The 20,120-nt window shown below is 41.6% G+C and overlaps 1 protein-coding gene across 1 annotated transcript in view; it reads left to right on the top strand.

The window, feature by feature from the left end:
- LOC117511954 (ER membrane protein complex subunit 3-like) overlaps positions 1 to 14,992 on the top strand; it is a 54,949-nt gene extending 39,957 nt beyond the window's left edge. Inside the window, exons 5-8 of the mRNA XM_034171889.1 lie at positions 5,433 to 5,514; positions 11,415 to 11,494; positions 11,647 to 11,729; positions 14,557 to 14,992. Coding sequence (XP_034027780.1) covers positions 5,433 to 5,514; positions 11,415 to 11,494; positions 11,647 to 11,729; positions 14,557 to 14,709 — 398 coding nt within the window. The 3' untranslated portion in view covers positions 14,710 to 14,992. The remainder of the gene's footprint in view (positions 1 to 5,432; positions 5,515 to 11,414; positions 11,495 to 11,646; positions 11,730 to 14,556) is intronic.
- The last annotated feature ends 5,128 nt before the right edge of the window (positions 14,993 to 20,120 follow it).

Genomic DNA, 20,120 nt, shown 5'->3' with positions numbered 1-20,120 from the left:
TAACAAATAAACATAGATATATCTAAGAGTGTATTGCCACATAGGGCTGCATAAGCTCTTTGCAGTCTGTACGCCGCATTACGCCACTCTACATTGGCCTGGTGTGCAAGGGGATTTATTCCAAAATGGATTTTTTTTTCTACATTCTATTCTACACACAACACCCCATAATGACTATGTGAAAAGCTTTTTTTTTATTTTTGCATATATATATATATATATACACACACACAGTAGTGTTCAGAATAATAGTAGTGCAATGTGACTAAAGAGATTAATCCAGGTTTTGAGTATATTTCTTATTGTTACATGGGAAACAAGGTACCAGTAGATTCCCACAAATCCAACAAGACCAAGCATTCATGATATGCACACTCTTAAGGCTATGAAATTGGGCTATTAGTAAAAAAAAAAAAAGTAGAAAGGGGTGTTCACAATAATAGTAGTGTGGCATTCAGTCAGTGAGTTCGTCAGTTTTGTGGAACAAACAGGTGTGAATCAGGTGTCCCCTATTTAAGGATGAAGCCAGCACATGTTGAACATGCTTTTGTCTTTGAAAGCTTGAGGAAAATGGGACGTTCAAGACATTGTTCAGAAGAACAGCGTAGTTTGATTAAAAAGTTGATTGGAGAGGGGAAAACTTATATGCAGGTGCAAAAAAGTATAGGCTGTCCTTCTACAATGATCTCCAATGCTTTAAAATGGACAAAAAAACAGAGACACGTGGAAGAAAACGGAAAACAACCATCAAAATGGATAGAAGAATAACCAGAATGGCAAAGGCTCACCCATTGATCAGCTCCAGGATGATCAAAGACAGTCTGGAGTTACCTGTAAGTGCTGTGACAGTTAGAAGACGCCTGTGTGAAGCTAATTTATTTGCAAGAATCCCCCGCAAAGTCTCTCTGTTAAATAAAAGACGTGCAGAAGAGGTTACAGTTTGCCAAAGAACACATCAACTGGCCTAAAGAGAAATGGAGGAATATTTTGTGGACTGATGAGAGTAAAATTGTTATTTTTGGGTCCAAGGGCCGCAGACAGTTTGTGAGACGACCCCCAAACTCTGAATTCAAGCCACAGTTCACAGTGAAGACAGTGAAGCATGGTGGTGCAAGCATCATGATATGGGCATGTTTCTCCTACTATGGTGTTGGGCCTGTATATCGCATACCAGGTATTATGGATCAGTTTGGATATGTCAAAATACGTGAAGAGGTCATGTTGCCTTATGCTGTCTGTGTGATGCCTATTGAATCTTCACCGAAAGCCATCTGAATTTTCCGAATGGTTTCCACCTGACTGTCTCACACAGTTTCTGAAAAAATTTTCATGCAGCAAAGCGGCAGTCACTCTGTCATTTTCCTGACAATGAAAATCTGACGAGGAGGCTGGACCACTCCTCCCACAAGGCGTGCTCACAGGCGAATGACGTAACTGACAGGCGTGAAAAAACTCACGCATGCGCACAAAGGTTCAAGCTTGGCTGATGCAAGTGCACATGATTCAAATCCATATAGTTTTTGCAAAAAATAAAAAGGTCGGATACTTTTCTAACAGACCTCGTATGCTGAAGAGGACATGCCCTTGAAATGGGTGTAACAACAAGACAATGACCCCAAGCACACTAGTAAACAAGCAAAATCTTGGTTCCAAACCAACAAAATTAATGCCTTGCAGATGTGAAGAAATCATGAAAAACTGGTTATACAATGAAATACTAGTTTAGTGATTCACAGGATTGCTAAAAAAGCAGTTTGAATATAATAGTTTTGAGTTTATAGCGTCAACAGTAGATGCTACTATTATTGTGAACACCCCCTTTTCTACTTTTTTTTAGCAATAGCCCAATTTCATAGCCTTAAGAGTGTGCATATCATGAATGCTTGGTCTTGTTGGATTTGTGAGAATCTACTGAATCTACTGATACCTTGTTTCCCATGTAACAATAAGAAATATACTCAAAACCTGGATTAATCTTTTTAGTCACATAGCACAACTATTATTCTGAACACTACTGTGTGTGTGTGTGTATATATATATATATATGTATGTATATATGTATGTATGTATGTATATATATATATATATATATATATATATATATATATATATATATATATATATATATGTAAGCCCGTAAGATTTTCACCGAAAGCCAGATAAATTTTTCGAATGGTTTCCAGCTGCCTGTCTCTAACCGTTTCTGAAAAAATTCTGATGGGGAAAAAAGCCCAAATCATTCCGCCATTTCCTCGCAATGAAACGACGACGAGAGGGGTGGAGCATTGCTCACTCAAAGCCTGCCCACAGGCGATTGACGCAACCGACAGGCGTGGAAAAACTCACGCATGCGCACGAAGGTTCAAGCTTGGCTGACGTAAAAACATATGAATCAAATCCATATTGTTTTTGAAAAAAATAAAAAGGTCTGATACTTTTCTCACAGACCTCGTGTATATATATATATATATATATATATATATATATATATATATATATAAACAAAACTAAGAAATCACATGTACATAAGTATTCACAGCCTGTTACCTGAAGCTCAAAATTGAGCTCAGGTGCCTCCTGTTTCCACTGATCATCCTTGAGATGTTTCTACAGCTTAATTGGAATCCACCTGGGGTAAATTCAGTTGATTGGACATGATTTGGTAAGACATACACCTGTCTACATATAAGGTCCCACAGTTGACAGTGCATGTCAGAGCAGCTGAATTTACCCCTGGTAAATTGTCAGAGTTCCTGCATTCCTCTGTGGAGAGAGGAGAACCTTCCATAAGGACAACCATCTCTGCAGCAATCTACCAATCAGGCCTTTATGGTAGAGTGGCCATACAGAAGCTACTCCTTAGTAAAACACGCATGGCAGCCCGCCTGGAGTTTGACAGAAGGCACCTGAAGGACTCTCAGACCAGGAGAAACAAAATTCTTTTGTCTGATGAGACAAAGATTGAACTCTTTGGTGTCATGTATGGAGGAAACCAGGAAAAATGAATTTCATACATTTTGGAATAAGGCTGTAACTTAAAAAAAAAGTGTAAAAAGTGAAGTGATGTGAAAACTTTCTGGATGCTCTGTGCTTCCACACGGTACTGTGATGTTGCGTTCTACAGCATTGTGTGTCTTTTTGTCTGCATGCTCCCTGCTGCGAATGGTTTTCTGGCCATTCCTCCTTCCTGTCCTTTGTCTCCAGATGGGATTTCCACACTCTGATGTTCCAGTTTTCTCTGTGATTCACTCACAGCACTGTTGGGACACAAATATGGCAATCCTGAGCTGACTGAGGTGTCCAGGTCCAATTTAAATAGATTTTAAATCATCTGGGTCCTGGCTGAGACTTGGATTTTGGGCATTTCTAGTCCTTTGAAAACATTCTGCACCTTTGATAAGATCAATGTGAACATGTTGGATGAATGAATGAATGACTGTGTTTATGTTCAGACACGAGCATGGTGATGGACATGATGAAAGGAAACCTGACCAATGTGCTGCCTATGATTCTGATTGGTGGATGGATTAACTGGGCATTCTCTGGATTTGTCATCAGTGAGTTGTTTTTTTTTTCTTGTTGTCTTCTTTCTCTAAGACTCCTAAGCACATTAAACTCTATCCAAGTCAGACTCAACTTTCTCACACATTAGTAAATAAGAAAACATGACCAACTGCTTTCTTTCTTAAAAACCTTCAGTTCCTCCAGCAGACAGGTAGAGGGCACCAACCCAGACCCAACAGAACCAGTATTTGCATCATCGTCCATGTGTAGAAATCATCTGTTTTTGAAGGCACATCAAATCATTGTTGTATTAGCATCGGATGGATAATATACAGGACCATACAATAATCATCATCATCATAATAATAATAATAACTAGGACTGCAACCAGTCATATATGGGCCCTCGTGTCTGTGCCACCGCCTCCCTGGGCCAGCACGATTTCTGTTCAAGGGCCAGACCTCATCCATCACCCAGTTCAAGTTTGAAGCAAATCAGACAATGCATGAAGGAGTTATGACATGTTGATGGGTCATCCACTAGGGGGCGCTCAGAGCACAACCAGAGGGGGCAGCTGTGTACGAGGCAGACACTCATCACACAGTTCAAGTTTCAAGCAAATCAGACAAGGTATCAAGGAGTTATGACATTTTGGTTGGTCATCCACTAGGGGGCGCTCAGAGCACAAACAGAGGGGCCAGGTGTGTTCAGAGGCCAACCCTCATCACACGTGAAGTTTCAAGTCAATCAGGCAAAGCATGAAGGCGTTATCATGACTTGATGTTCCATGGCGAAGGGTCAAAATGGCGGCATCACAGAGGCCACACCCTTCGACATAGAAAAATGCTTCTGATAACTTTTGATCAGTATAGTCTCTGGATGATCTGAAAGAAATTTGAAGTGCATTGGACAAAATCCCTAGGAGGAGTTCATTCAAATATAACATGTGGAAATCATGCAAAAATGGCATGAAATTTCAAAGTGGCCGACTTCCTGTTTGGAATAGACCAATGGTGCAAGAGATGTTTATTTACGTCTATGCAAGTTATACATGTGTACCAATTTTCATCTCCCTACTCCAAAAAAAAACCCTATGGGGAGGGGTTTTTGAAAGCTACAGGGGGGTGCTATAGAGGCATTTTGCCCGCCCATGGGTGACACCCCTATGAATTGTAACAGGTTGTTGTGCTTGAGCTGTGTATCAATTTTCATGATGATATGACAAAATTAAAGCCGTCAAAAGGAAGAACGTAATTTCATGGCGAAGGATTGATATTCAGCCTGCGGCCACACAGACGCCATTACTCATGGCTTCACGGTGATCATCACGTATGTTCACCAACTTGTTCTGCATGTTTTAGAAGTGGAATGAAGTTGACGAGTTTAACTATGTGACATCGGTACCTGTTCAAGTATAAATAGGACATTTCCTGTTACCACCGGGGGGCGCTATGAGTTAGGTGGGATGTAAATATATGGCGATGTTCAGGGTGGAGCCCTCATCATGTCCAGCAGGTTTGAAGGATCTACAATGAAGTATGTGGGCATGGCAGCTGTTAGAAGTGAAACGGCATGCTCCAAAACGCTCACCAAAGTTTGACGAACCCTAGCAGTCACGCCTTTTGACCTACAGAAATTCTTTTGATAGCTTTTGATCAGCATGGGGTCATGATGATGTGTACCAAATTTGAAGACAATTGTATGAAATCCCTAGGATGAGTTCCTTCAAATGTAAGTGGTGGAAATGGCCAAAAATGTAAAAAATTACCTGTCGACATTTCACCACGACATTATGAGCCCTAATAATAATAAATAATAATAAACAGCATGATTACGATAGGGTCCTCGCAGGACTTTGTCCTACTTGGGCCCTAATAATACCAGTTTGTACGACTTTAGCATGATGGAGCTCATTGATGTTTTTGCAGCAAAGGTTCCGTTTCCTCTCACACTGAGGTTCAAACCAATGCTGCAGCGTGGCGTGGACCTGCTGTCACTGGACGCATCCTGGTAAAACACAAAACCACACCCACTTATATCCTGACTGGCTGGTGTCATAGATGTCTTCATTCAGATTAAAGTCGGTGGGGGGGCTGAACTGAACTGAGACCATACAAGAACCTTCTTTAAATCCAACCAGCTCAAATGTTTTGTGACACTGAACAAACTTAACTCTGATATGAAACTACAGCGTTTAATAATCTGAGGTAAAATTAGAGCATCTGAGGGGAATGGTTGTTTCTATTAGAGTCCCTTTATTGAGAGTGTAGCAACAACTGAGAACATGGCACCATTTTGGGGCCAATTGTGCTGAACTACTGAATGAACCTTTTATGTTTTCAATTTTTTTTTAAATCAGTTAATCACATACAGCAACACATCCAGGTACAGGTGCTATCAAAACAAATATAAAAATAGTTAAGATATCAAATTTACATGAATTTACAATTTATGATGATTTAATTCATTTAAACCCTGATTTATACTTCTGCTGCTCTTTAACTCGGTGTCATGCAGTGACATTCGTAACAGTTTTAAAGTTCGTCACTGGATTATGCTTTATTCCAGATTAGGGATGGGTAGTGATAAGACTTTATCGATATCGATGCCATTATCAATTGCGTTTATCAATCCAATTCTTTATCGATTCCCTTATCAATACCTCTTGTGAATTTTCTGTGTACTAAAAGTAGGCTTTACAGGTTTTCTATTTCTACAGTATTTTATTGAGTCTTAAAGTAAATATGAAATTGGTCACTGGATCCTTGATCTCTGGACAGAAATAGAAATAAACAAAATCTGTAGTTTATGTCAACAGCATTTCCTTTCAGACATTAAAGTGTGTACACATAATCACTATAAATAATGAAATGTTGATATTTTAAAACATCCTGAACAATAAAAGTCGATAAGTGTGCAGGTGAAGGATAAAGAACAGGTGTCTGAAGCTTGCGCTCTATTTCAGCCCTCAGCCACGGCCATATTGTTGCTATGTCATCACCAGAACAGGACCTGCTGATTCAATCCCAAATCAATTGTACAGACGACAGAGGTCAAGCGGTTTTCAGAAGATTTTTTTTTTTTTTTTTTTGAGTGTGGAGCTTCTTTTTGTTTTTTTTAAGTCCAGTCTGAAGGTGTTTCTGAAGACGCTGTGGGGACACAGACTGATGGTTTTGAGCCTTATTTAGACCACAATGAGGGAGACAAAACCTTGGAGGAAAACCTTCAGTCTGACAACAGTGACAATATTTTTTGGCAGAGTTCAGAACACATAATTGGTGATTATAAAATAAATAAATAATGCAGGCGATTTTGGCGTACAGGAGATGATAAACTTTTTTCCAGTTTTGTGGTCATAATTGACTGATTAAAAAAATTTCCACGCAGGTTAAACGTAGCAGACACGGAATATTTGGAATATTTGTTTTAGCAGATTTTCAGGGTCTCATGCAGCAGTCTCTTAAAAATGGTGTGAAAGGCAGAAAAATGACATTTTGGTTGTATAATGTTCATTTGCAATTGTCATGTAGTTTATCAGCATTATTTTGACTGCATCAACTCTCTGGTGCACAAGGAATTATGGGATATCTCAGTGGGGCAAATTGTGGTACTTTAAAATGATACACTGTGCCAATTTTGACACCCCCAGTAAAGTTACTGTAACTTGTGTGTTGGTTTTTACAATGCGTGTGATCGGTGATCCACTTATATTGAGATGTTCTGAATATGTTGGTCTGTTTACACTCCCATCCAATAGATTAGGGGTGGCCAAGTTCGGTCCTCGAGAGCCACATTCCTGACACTCTTAGTTGTCTCCCTGCTCCAACACACCTGAATCCAATGAAAGACTCATTAGCAGACTTTTAATGAGTCTTTCATTGGATTCAGGTGTGTTGGAGCAGATTGGATTCAGGTGTGTTGGAGCAGGGAGACAACTAAGAGTGTCAGGAATGTGGCTCTCGAGGACCGAACTTGGCCACCCCTAATCTATTGGATGGGAGTGTAAACAGACCAACATATTCAGAACATCTCAATATAAGTGGATCACCGATCACACGCATTGTAAAAACCAACACACAAGTTACAGAGGGGGGAGGAGGAAGTGATGAGAGCAGGTCATTTGAATTTTCCCATAATGCCTTTTGGCACATTACTGTTTAACGTCAAGCTTTCAGAATTCATGCATTACTTTAAAACTAAAACATATAGCTGATAGTTTCACTTTGTCAAAATGACAGAGTTGCCATTATTTTTGCTAAACTGTCTGGAATGAGTTGGTTTTAAATGAAACCATGGTGCTTTGCGCTTCATGACTTCTACCCACTCTGTAAGTTGAATGTTGAAAGTAAATGACTTTTTTTTTCTTCTTTGCAATAGCAGCTCGCAGCTGATCCACCCACTCCTACTGGGGGAGGACTGAGGTTCTCACAGTGGTCTGTTTATTGCAGAGCACACAACAGGAATTAACATGTAGGATTTTAGTTTTTACAGATGTTTCTGACCATTCAGCTTTATCTCTATGCCAGCAAAAAAAAAAAATGTTTACAGACTGAAAGTTATCAGAACTAAATTTAGCGGAAGCTAATTGGTCCGCTGATAGTTTTCAGAGTTAGCTGAAAACCCAATCTGCAAACAAAAATGCTAGCTTCAATAAGCGCTTAGCAGATTAGTGGAACTGTGCCCACCACTTGCTGCACGTCAGCATCAATGTAATTCATAAAGAACGCAAGACGTTCTCATTTTGGGAGGAAACAAAGGTTTTGGTCGATTGTAGTTTGTTGTTTGTATTACAACATTTGGAAAGAGGTGTCATTTGACTTAAAATGGCAATTTGCTTTGAAGTTATTAATTCCAGCCGGACTCTAACTTGACTCGGCAGAGAGCCATGTAGTGTTTGGAGCTGTGCGAACGGAATGGGGATGATTCTCATTTCTTGTCTGCAACAAGACAACAGTCCCAGTTTGTGACTTTAATCCACACAAAAGTAACTCATGATTGACATCTTTAAATGGCTTTGAAAGGGGTTAAGAAGTGGACTTGACGCTTCTGAAAAGTGGCGAAGCAGCGAAGCAATGAACCAACGAACCAGCGGGTCAGAGCACTGCTTCGTTGGTTCAAGCTTCAAAGCGGAGCCGTTACAGAAGCAGTTGATTACAGACCTGCTGCAGGGTCTGCAGTCAGTGTAAATTATTATTTTCCCGACAAACACCCTCAGAAACAACGCCCGCTCTGAAGGGCCGATAAGGAAATTAACAAAAAGGCAATTGATGTCGGTGGATCGAATCATTTCGTAACGATTCTCAAAAAGAACTTGCTCTCGATACCCATCCCTATTCAGGATTAATTTGATCCTCAACAAGCTTTTCTTTCTACAGTCATCACCTCCAATTCAAAGGTAAGCTGTACAATTTCCTCTTTTTCTAACTGCTTGTTTGAAATTTGTGGACTTTTCTGCCAAATGTATGTGATCCCGAAATGTAATCAGCGTGCTCACTGCAAAAACTATTAATATATGAGAGGAAAGAGTGAAAGCAGAAAAGTGTCAAATCACGAGTTTGAAAAAAAAAAACAGTCAGGCTTTTAATCACGGAAATGACTCTGGTCCCACTTTACTCATATCTGTGAGTGTCAGCACTGAAATTACCTCTGCTCTGAGTTTTTAATGGAAATACATTGTGATCGGACAGGACATTTTATCTGATGTGAGCGAAAAATCCGTTATGCAGAATCCTTTTTTAGGTGTTTATAACATGGAAAACAATACAAAAACTTTGGGACTTTTTTTTTGTCTGGTGGCTGCGAATATCCGGTTTGTTTGATGACGGTTTAGGTGAGTTTTACTGCACATGGAACTGAACACTAAATTTGACAATGAAGTCGTTTCCATCTCACGCTGACTTTTATTTTCCCAAATTTTTCTTCTGTTCGGATCTGAATCTGTACATCTTGAAGCCCTTGTGTCTATTTGTGCCTCCAAATGCACAACCACCAGGCATTTTCAGTGAATAAATAAATAAAATAGGTGGATTAACTTGCAGATTGGTTAACAGCAAATGCTATTTTGGCCCCAAGATGGCACCACGAGTCGTGACCTTTTTTTAAAATTTTTATTTTCTTGGATCGTCATGTCGCTACTCTCTGAAAAAAGGGACTCTAGTTTCTGTTATATATGTCACAGAGGAGTTAAACAAGCTGTGTCAGTCATAAATTCTACTTAAATCAGGATACCTGTAAAATCCAGAATTGTGCAACGTTAAAGATGCTGAACATTAAATTTCAATCACTTGAAAATGTAAAAGAAAGGAAAAACCCCTGAAATAATAATCTTATTGAAGCCAAAACCATTTCGTTCAATTTCTTCACTAAACATTGAAATCTGGATGAAAAACATGATGAAAGAACTGTTTTAAACCTTTAAGATCATCGCACAGTGATAGCGTAGACATTATATACGTAGACGCCTCATAATTTGCTGCAACGTTATCCAGCGTCGCCGCCATATTGGATGGGACTCTTCACAATAAGCTCACACCAGAGTCCACCAGAGTCAATGGAGTGAGCAGATTTGTTGTTTTTTTTTTTGTTTTTTTTGTGCTGCTTACAGTTGCAATAACCAGTGCAGTATAGAAACCAGATCGCGTGGGATTACCTTTCACAAGTAAAATTGAACAATAATTTTGGTTATTTTACCATTTGTAATATTATGTCGTGGTAACAAACACTACTTATGCATAATGTTGTTACAGCAGGAACTGGTACTCTCTCTGTGTTTCCGACCAAGTAGCATCGCAACAAGCGAATTTTCGTTAATGCGGCAAAAGGAAGAGTGCATTTATGCGCATTTCTATCCACTTGTTATGCGCTTTTGTTTCATAATTCTTTGGAATTGAGTGGTGTCTGTATTTCACAAAGTAAGGCTGCACCATATCACAAAATTAACTCCACTGGAGTTAAATAGTTCAGCACACGCAAGAAGCTGTGCAACACAGTTCTTTTTCAAGGCTTTTAGCTCTCCAGCTCGAGTCAAAAGCCCAACAAGGTAGTTTAAGACCCTGGAATGACCTGGAACTTTCTTTTCCTGGCCTTGAAAAAAAAAAAGTTCATATTTGTGACAAATATTAAAGCAAAAATCTGTGCAGCCTAATCGCTCCCATGGGGGAAAAAAGAAAATATTTTATTAGGGGTGTCTAATAAAAGTGTTTTTTTGTTGTTGTTGTTTTGTTTTGTTTTTTTTTGTTTTTTTTGCATGGGAGTGCTTAGGCTGTGCTGATTTTTGCTTTAATATTTCTCTCACCTTGATCCAGCACACCATTTTACACATCTTGGATGTGCGCGTCTCTTTGATTTATCCTTGTAACAAAACCTGGTGAGCGAAGCAGAGGAAATTAAAGTGATGTCCTGTGTGTGTGTGTGTGTGTGTGTGTGTGTGTGTGTGTGTGTGTGTGTGTGTGTGTGTGTGTGTGTGTGTGTGTGTGTGAGTGTGAGAGAGAGAGAAATAAATTCAAATGAACAGTCCAAACTTATTTCTTTACTAAATTATAAAATTAATTTACACATTTATCTATGTGCCGTAGCATGTCTTTGTTAAAGAGCATTTAAAGAGGATTTTTAAAGAGTGACAGCATCCTGTATCATAACTGAATCTCTGCTGTTTCTAACAAACCAAACCGTGGGAAAATCAGGTAAGAATTCGGTGAGTTACGGATTACTGTAGTTGGGGATACACCTTCCACAGTACAAATGAATGCTCTGGAGGCGCAACAGGGACCCATCCAAGATGGCGGTCGGTTGATACGTCAGCTCCAATAGGGAGTGGCAGGCCATGAGGCGTATATAATGTCTATGGTGGCAGCATGGTTTCTGCAGAGGTTGGCGTCTCATTCACGCTCTGCTCTGATTGGCTGTTTCAGGGTGAGCTCAGCATCCTGGTACTTCCTGAATGTGTTCGGCCTGAGAAGCATGTACAGCCTCATACTGGGTCAGGACAACGGTCAGTTCCACACTCAAAGACCACATGAACCTGCAACATGAAGTGCTTGACCTTTGACCTCTGTCTTCAATTCTGTCTATATAAGCCTGATGTTTTTTTCGTGACAATCAAGAGGGAATGTTCAGTTTTCTTTGTGGTGAACATTAATGCAGCAGCGGACCACTCGCGGATCATGCAGGAGCAGCTGACGGGTGCTGCCATGGCGATGCCCCCTGACCCCAACAAGGCTTTTAAGGTAGGATTATTCATCATTTTGTCACATGATCATCTCATTCCTACAGAGCAAAAAAAAAGGTCATATTTTAAAAAGAAACAAATCTTACCAAAAGTTGAACATGTTTTAATCTGATGTCATCAGATCGTCTCCCATTAGACCTGCGAGTGAACAAATTAAATGTCTCATCTAACTTGGTCACATAAAACTCGCTTCTTCAAAAAGACCAAAGAAGCAACTGAGAGAGATCACAGCTGTGAACGTGTTTTTTAATGATGTCCTTGAACTGTTCTTCTGTCAGGGTAGAGTCATTGTACAGCAAACATCATTAATCATTTAAAAAAAACAAGAACTTTTCTGCACACATTTGAATTTATTTTGGATCTTCTCTAATCCACACAGGGTCAAAGTTGCACATACAGGCTCAAATATGTCCATACAGAACCAGTAATCTTTGGTTAAATGTCCCTTAGCGAGCTGCACCTCAGCCAGGCGCTTTTTGTCACCATCAGCAAACTTCTAGCATCATTCTGGCTGATATTTGTCCACTCGTCTTGGCAGAATTTGTAGAGTTCATTTAAATTGTTTGGTTTCGTTGGCACGGACTCAGCTTTCTAAGTGTAGTCCACCAGTTTTCAGTCAGGTTGAGTTCGGGGCTTCGAGAAGATTTCATGTTAGCCGGCTTTATCTAACCCACATTCAGTTTCGATGTGTGTTTGGGATCATTGTCCTGTTGGAACACCCAAGTGTGGCCAAGTTTCAACCATCTAGCTGTTGCCCTCAGCCTTTGAGATTGAGAGGTTCTTTGATAGAGCTTGTGGAGTCATGAGGTCACAGGACAGAAGTGTTAGGTGACGCTCATATCTTTGCAGGCCAACGATGGTCCAAGTCTTTAGGGTCCTGGTGCTGCCGGTCTTGCTATATGGTTGTGAGACTTGGACCCTAACCCGTGACCTGAGGTGACGACTCAATGTCTTTAGTATTAGGTCCCTTCGGAGGATCCTTGGGCACCACTGGAATGACTTCGTATCAAACAAGCGGTTGCTAAGAGAGATAATGATGAAGACGATGACTTGCATTGTGAGGGAGCGTCAGCTCTGACATTTTGGCCATGTTGCCCATTTCTCTATGAGTGATTCAGCGCGTAGGTGTCTGCGTTTACAGGACTCCAGTCGCTGGAGAAGGCCAAGGGGATGTCCACATTTCTCCTGGCTGTGGCAGACAGACAAGCAGATGGTCATTTTAGACATGTGGGATATCTGCCTTGGTGGTTGCTATCCAGGACCCAAGACGGTTCCGTGGTGTTGTGGATGCAGCATCAGTGCATACTCCCCGATTTGACTTGACCTGCTGATTTGAGGTGATGTTGAAGAATTTGGAGGTCATCCTCCTCCTTCATTATTTCATCCACTTTGTGCACCAGGACCACTGGCACTAAAGCCCAGCCCAGAAGATGATGGTACGACCACCGTGCTTGACAGCTGGTGCAGTGCCCTTAGGTTTGAAAGCCTCACCTCCAAACATACCTTACTCTCAATGACATACAAGCTTTGTCTCGTCTGACCATAAAACCTTGACCATGTGAGCAGCTGAAAATTTCAGTCTGTGTTAGGTCTTGATTTTGGAGCAGGAACTTCTTTCTTGGTTGGCACCCTCTCAGTCCATGGCGATATAAAACTTGCTTCACAGTGGGCAGCAGCAGTGTCCCGTTCATGGTAGGCCTGAGCCTAGATGATTCCAAGGTTGTTCCTGAACATCTTCAGCCTATGTCCTCTCATCTGAATGTGACAGTTTGGGTCTTCTTCTAGGCCTTGGCAAAGTGGTGACACATACGGCTAACTTGTACTTACATGGAATTGTTTGAACTGATCTTGGAATCTGCAGTTCTTTAGAAATGGCTCCAAAAGACCTTCCCAACTTGTGTAAATCCACAGCTCTCCTTCTTAGATCTTCATTGAGTTCCGTGGACTTTTCCATTGTTCTGGGTATCGGTTAGTCAGCAGGTGCTGTCAAACACGTCCTTCTTATGCTGACAAAGAGAAAGTACCAGTTGGAGTCAATCATGATGATTAATGAGGAGTTAATAGGCTTTCTCACATTGAAAGATATTTTACAATCTTCAGCACCACACAATAAAAGCTGTAAGTGAATGTTTGTATATATTTGACTCGGTGTGCCTTATAGAAGACTCAAAATAACTTCAGACCTTTGCACCCAGTTCTTGTGTTTTAGTCATTAATGATGTTTTCTGTACAATCATTCCACCCTGACAAAAGAACAGTTCAAAGACATCATTAAAAGACCAAAATGGCCCCCATGAGTGCAGATAAACCGCTGACCTCAGCTGTACGTTTGGTCCACGCATTTACTGATCACACAGTCTCAGACACACAGAAGAAAAAGTAAAGTGTCCAAAATGTTCTCTTACTTAAATAGAAGCCTTGGGGCGACATCACCCGGTCAGAACCAGATTTGTCCACCCTCAGTCTTCCAAAACCATGACACATGCACATTCTGTCCAATTAGCGACAGTGAATCGGGTTGTTTAAGGACAAGAAAAATGATCTGTGTGGGTCACATGGTCACACACAGCTGTTGTTCATTTTTGGTCATTTGTCCAGCGTCCACTAACTGTCCAACAGGTGGTGGCATGTCTGTGGGATGTTACAAACAGCCTACCTGAAGTCAGTTTGTGGGTGTTTTTTGGTTTAATGGGTTTTGAGATGACAGTGTTTGTTGTTGTTGAGTTATTGTCAGTGCGAGCTGACTGGGGCAAACTCACTCACAGAGAGAGTGAAGACCAGACAAAGTCAAACCCGATCCTGACTCTGTGGCCTGTGTGTTTCAGAGTGAGTGGGAGGCACTGGAGATCCTGGATCACAAGTGGGCTCTGGTCAACGTGGAGGCAGAGCTGATGTCGAGAGACCTCAACTTTGGAGCCTTTTTCAGTCAGGAGATCAGGTCTTCCATGTTTTCATTGCCAGAACCAGTTGGGTTCTGAACTTCTGCAGTCGATAACGGCAGGAACGATTAGTGGAATCTCTGAGCTACTTCGTTCACACCAAAGATCCGGACTGACGGACCCAAAGAACTGTTTCAGTGCTTCTGTTTCAAAAGGTGGTGCAGAATCACGACTCAAACTGTCTGTACATTTCCCTGAGGTGCATGTATGCTTCTCCTTTGGATTTCAAAGTGATTAGTGGGAATGTTCTAGGAGTGAGGATTTAGCAAACAGGTGTTCCAGAACAGAAGTAGCAACTCTGTGAAATAAATGATTGCTCACAGCTCACGACTGAACTTTTTCTGATCCTCTTTGGCACAACATGGTTTTGGTCTGGATTCAACCACAAGCTCAGAGATCCCCTGAATAGTGGGCCGCCGAGACTCTCATCACCTGGTCTCTGTCGTGTTGCTCTGTAGCACAAACACTCGTCCTGAGAGTGTGAAAAATTGGCAGTTTTTTTTTACCGTACCCCACTTTAGTGGGACAAATGTCACTGACTGATCACATTTGTGATTTCCTCTTTATAGGTCTGCAAACAAAAACGGGAGTTCACAGGAATCGCCATGTCTGTGCCTCTGTCCGTCGATCCTCCCAAACATTTGGTGGATTTCAGTGCCAAAGTAATTCTGGTCTGAAATCTTAAGTGGGAGATAATTGGACGTTTTTTTTTTTTTTTTTAGCTCCTCTGCTCTGTCTGCAAGTGATCCCGTCAGGTCTCAGAGGTGAAGCAGTCTGTCTTGATTAATACTCCGCTGGCACACCTCTTGTAAAGACTAGGGACGGTGTGCGTTTCTCCCTGGAGAACTGGAGTTGCATCAGGAAGGGCATCTGGTGTGCCAAATCCCAATGTGGGTCTGTACTGGATTTGCAGTAGTAACCCTAACCACCACAGGAAAAGACCAATAACGTTTATCAGTTATATGTACAGAGGTCGATAGGGGTTTATACTAAATCAGAGTATTATCAAAGTACCAGTATAAGGTGTTTGGTACGTGTTCCGGTAAACCCGTCCCTGTCAGTGATGATTGCAACATCCAGCTGCAGCATGTGCAGACGGCAGCTGTCCTCCAGGACAGCAACTGCTGGTTGCAATGGTAACAGGGCTACAGAGATTTCCTGTGGCCATTGCCACAGCAGACATATGTGCATGCATGCATGCGAACGATTGATGCAAGCAGGAGTCCCTGTGCATGTGGTAAGGCAATAGGCCTCACTCCCCCAACAGCCAACGGATCCTCTGACTAATCAGACAGATCCCGGGTTTTAGCCAACTTGGACAGAGCGCCCGCCTCCTGTACCGAAGATCATGAGTTCGCGTCCCAACTGGAGTGAATCAGAGGAGTCAAACACAACACAATGTGTCTGTTTGTCAAAGAACCATTTGACAGCTCTTTGACAAACAGTCCTTGGTGTTTTGATGACAGGCAGCAATTCATCAGGGCATTTGGAGATCTGGGTCCGAAGCCCTTTTCAACATCTAAAAATTATCTGAAAATTAAAATACAAAAAAACTCGCCTTAACTGTTTATACTCACCGACAAAAGCAAAAGTCCCAATGCTTTTGTATGGTTTTTCATGTAATAAACACGTATATACCGGATTTTGTATAATGGATTTTTACTCACAAACAAACAGGATTTCACTGATCCTGTTTGTGATATTCATGGTCAGGATATCGAGGCGTAGTCAGTGGGAGGAGGGTTTCCAGTTTGGTGGGCTGGTTCTGTTGGTCCTGTGATGTGGTCCTGTTGGCTTCATCAGCCTGTGACCTCCAACACTCACTGGATCGGTTCACAGCCAAGTGGGAAGCAGCTGGGATGAGGATCAGCACCTCTAAATCTGAGGCCATGGTTCGCAGCAGGAAACTGATGGATTGCCTACTCTGGGTAGGGAATGAGGTCTTGCCCCAAGTGAAGGAGTTCAAGTACCTCGAGGTCTCGTTCATGAGTGAGAGGACAATGGAGCATGAGTTTGGCCAGAGAATCTGTGCAGCAGGGGCGCTGTTGCATTTGCTCCACTGTACTGTTGTGACGAAAAGGGAGCTGAGCCAAAAGGCGAAACTCTCGATCTACTGGTCAATATTCGTTCCTACTCTCAGCTATGGTCATGAGGGTTGAGTCATGACCGAAAGAACTAGATCACGAGTACTAGCAGCCAAAATGGGCTTCCTTAGGAGGGTGGCTGGTGTCTCCCTTAGAGATAAAGTCTGGGGTCCCGTGCTAGAGCTGTTGCCCCCATGACCTGATCCCGGATAAGCGGTTGAAGATGAGTGAGAGCATTTTCGCTCACATCGGGCAAAATGTCCTGTCTGATCGCAATGCACTTTCATTAAAAACCCCTCACATGTACCGAACTGATCAGTCTGGACGTGCCCAGTAACAGAGGCACGAAATGAAGTTCAACACTGACACTCCCCAATTCGAGAAAATTGGGTACCGTATTCCCATGATTAAAAGCACAGGTGTTTATTTTTTCAAACTGTTCAGACCCGGCACCTAAATGAGGCAGGGCGTAAGTCAAGGCCGGTGATTATTAAGAAAGTGCTGCTTGCTGCCTGAACTGTAATATGGTGTTAGGTTTCACACATGTCCCTGGGTGCGGTGAACAAAACTGCTTTAAATCACAGCCCTCTGCATGGCTGCAAACCCTCCCCAGGGCCTTACATCCACTTGCTTTAACGATTGAGACTGTTACGTGTTCACTCCTTCCTCTCCCGTCTTTTAAAGGTTTTTGCAGTGCTCCCCATTTACATTTCGCTCATGGATCAAATATGTTTGGTAGAAAAGTCCGCAGATATGACCAACTTCACACACGAAGTCTAAAACATGCTCAAATGACCCGCAGTTCATGGAGGGAAACTGTATAGTGGTGGGCACAGTTCCACTAATCTTGTAACCGCTAATTATTGAAGATAATGTTTTCATTATTGGATTAGCTTTTCAGATAGCTTTGAAAACCATCAGCGGACCAATTATCTTCCAATAAATTTTGGTCCGATAATTTTTAGACTGCTAACATATTTTTGCAGGTGTAGTGAATTGAGCTTTAACAGTTAAAAACATTTGTGAAGTCTGATATCAAAGATTTTAGTGCCTACCTGTTAAATGTTTTGTAGCAGACATACAGTTCTTTTCTCTTCAGACAGAGGAGAGCTGGTTTTAGGAGAAAGTGCTCTATCCTCTAAAGTCAGAGGAGAACTGGTCACAGAAAAGAAAGAAAGTGAGAGAGAAAAAAGATAATTTCTCTTGACACCATACTAACTTGTTGGCAATATCACCCAAGTCATCCAGAGGCATACAGTTTTAACTTATGGTTCAAATTTTAACCAAACTAATTTCGGACAAGTTATTTAAATTAACGTCACGTCTGACGTTTTATAAAGTGAAAATATCAGCTGTATATTTTAGTTTTAAAGTATTGCACTAATTTTGAAGGTTTTAGTGTGGAGATGCTGTCTCGGCAGTGCATTATGGGTAAAAGTTCATGACAGGAGAAATGCATTTGAGAGACTCTGATCTGGGTCCACACAGACAACCCTTTGTATATTGTGCCTAAAACTCTTGTGAATATATTCTCTGGGTCTATAGATGTTGTTATTGTGTTTGTTTTATGTAAAAATGCCAGAAGAAGCTCGGGTTGTTGTGTGTTGGGGGGTGTGGCTGGATATTTTGGTGTTCTTTTCTTTTCTTTGCTCTTCAGGTGGCATGGAAACTGATTTGTCTGTGGAGAAGGTGCTGGCTGAAGAGTCCTCACCCTCATCAACATCATGTGCAGCACCTGTGAATGGTGCTCACATGCAACCTTAAAGACTTTCAGCTGAAGCAGATAATTGGATGGCGTTCTGCATTTAAGTCATGTGTGATTCAAGCAGAACTGCCGGGAACTCGACCTTGTGATGTCCGTTTGTGAGACGCTGAGAACCGCGCCTGGGTTTGACACATCGAGCCCGTGAAGCAAGGAAGGGTGAGGACACTTGCTGTCAGCACACATTAAAGGTGATTAAGTGTTTGACTAATTGTTGATAGTAACTTGGTGTTTTGTTACGCAGTATACTGGAATTGTGATGAGAATTGTGCAGCTTGCTTCTCACTGCTGTGGCGTGCAGGATAAGTGATCCTCCACTTGTTGTGAGAAGCTGCTCATTTGCATAAAGTTAAAAAATACAGACCTGAATGTGTTGCTGATAGCGTGTGTCTTTTGAAAGATATTGTTGTAACTGCTGACTTACCTCACCTCTTCTTTGCTTCACAGAGAGTCAGTTTGTCGTGTCCACCTGGGGGGTGTTTGTCTGATGGTAGTGGGTCCAGGAACGCCGGGCTTCTATCCTTTTGGGCGCTTAAGAGCGTGCCAACAGTCACTCCACCAGAAGGACGTTGTTTCAGTTTTGTACACATTATTATGCACAGGTGAAAAATAAATTGTTTCTGTTGTTGGAACCGCTTTCTGGCTATTTTTAGCGCTGGGTTCTGTCTGACGCAGGTCCGCTCCTCAACCCGCGTCGACACATAACACGGGTTGCTTCTCCATTATTTTCAATTGGAATCACTGAGCTGCAGTCGCTTCCTGTTTGCTCTTTAACGTCCTGCTTATGTCCTACACCAGTGGTGTCCAAACTATTCCAGAAGGGGCCGAGAGGGTGCAGATTTTCTTTGCAGCCACTGACTCCAGCAGGTGATTTCACTGATGAACTTGTCCCGCCTGCTCAACGGGATGTTAATCTGCGAAATCACCTGCTGAAGTCAGTGGCTACAAAGAAAATCTGCACCCTCTCGGCCCTTTCTGGAATAGTTTGGACACCACTGTCCTACACTGTTTGTCCTCTTTGTTCCAGAGTAATATATATAAGATGTCTGAAATTTGGTTTGTGTTCATTAAATTCCACGCAGATTAAACGTAGCAGACAGGGATTATTTATTTGGAATATTTGTTTTAGCACATTTTCAGGGTCTCTACTGCCATCTACTGGCCAGCAGTGTTCATGACAGGTTTTGCCCTAAGTATTGAGATATCCCATAATCCTTTGCGTGCAAGAGAGTTGCTGCAGCCTCTTGCTGCAGCTGATGAAAAGAAGTAAAAATGTACATTTTGGTTGTATAATGTTAATTTACAACTGTCATCATGTGTTTTTTCTCTGTGCTGGTTAAACCGCAGCAACTCTCTGGCACGCAAAGGATTATGTGTTAGGGTCTGAGCATCTGGGCGCCAGTAGATGGCAGTGTTCTATGCATTCTGACCCCGGTTATATCAGACGGTTGTCTAATCACAACTTGACTTTCGGCTTTTGCAAATGGCTTTTTTTTACATATGAAAAAAATGGCACATTTTACAAAAGCACATTTATATGTAAACACCAACAAACACGTCACATTACATTAACGTGTTTGTTTTTACATAGAATGAATGAGTCA

Source organism: Thalassophryne amazonica, chromosome 6, assembly GCF_902500255.1.
Source record: "Thalassophryne amazonica chromosome 6, fThaAma1.1, whole genome shotgun sequence".
In the NCBI taxonomy this organism is placed as follows: Eukaryota; Metazoa; Chordata; class Actinopteri; order Batrachoidiformes; family Batrachoididae; genus Thalassophryne; species Thalassophryne amazonica.
The sequence above is the reverse complement of the archived record's forward strand: the minus strand, read 5'-3'. Positions and strand labels throughout refer to the sequence as shown.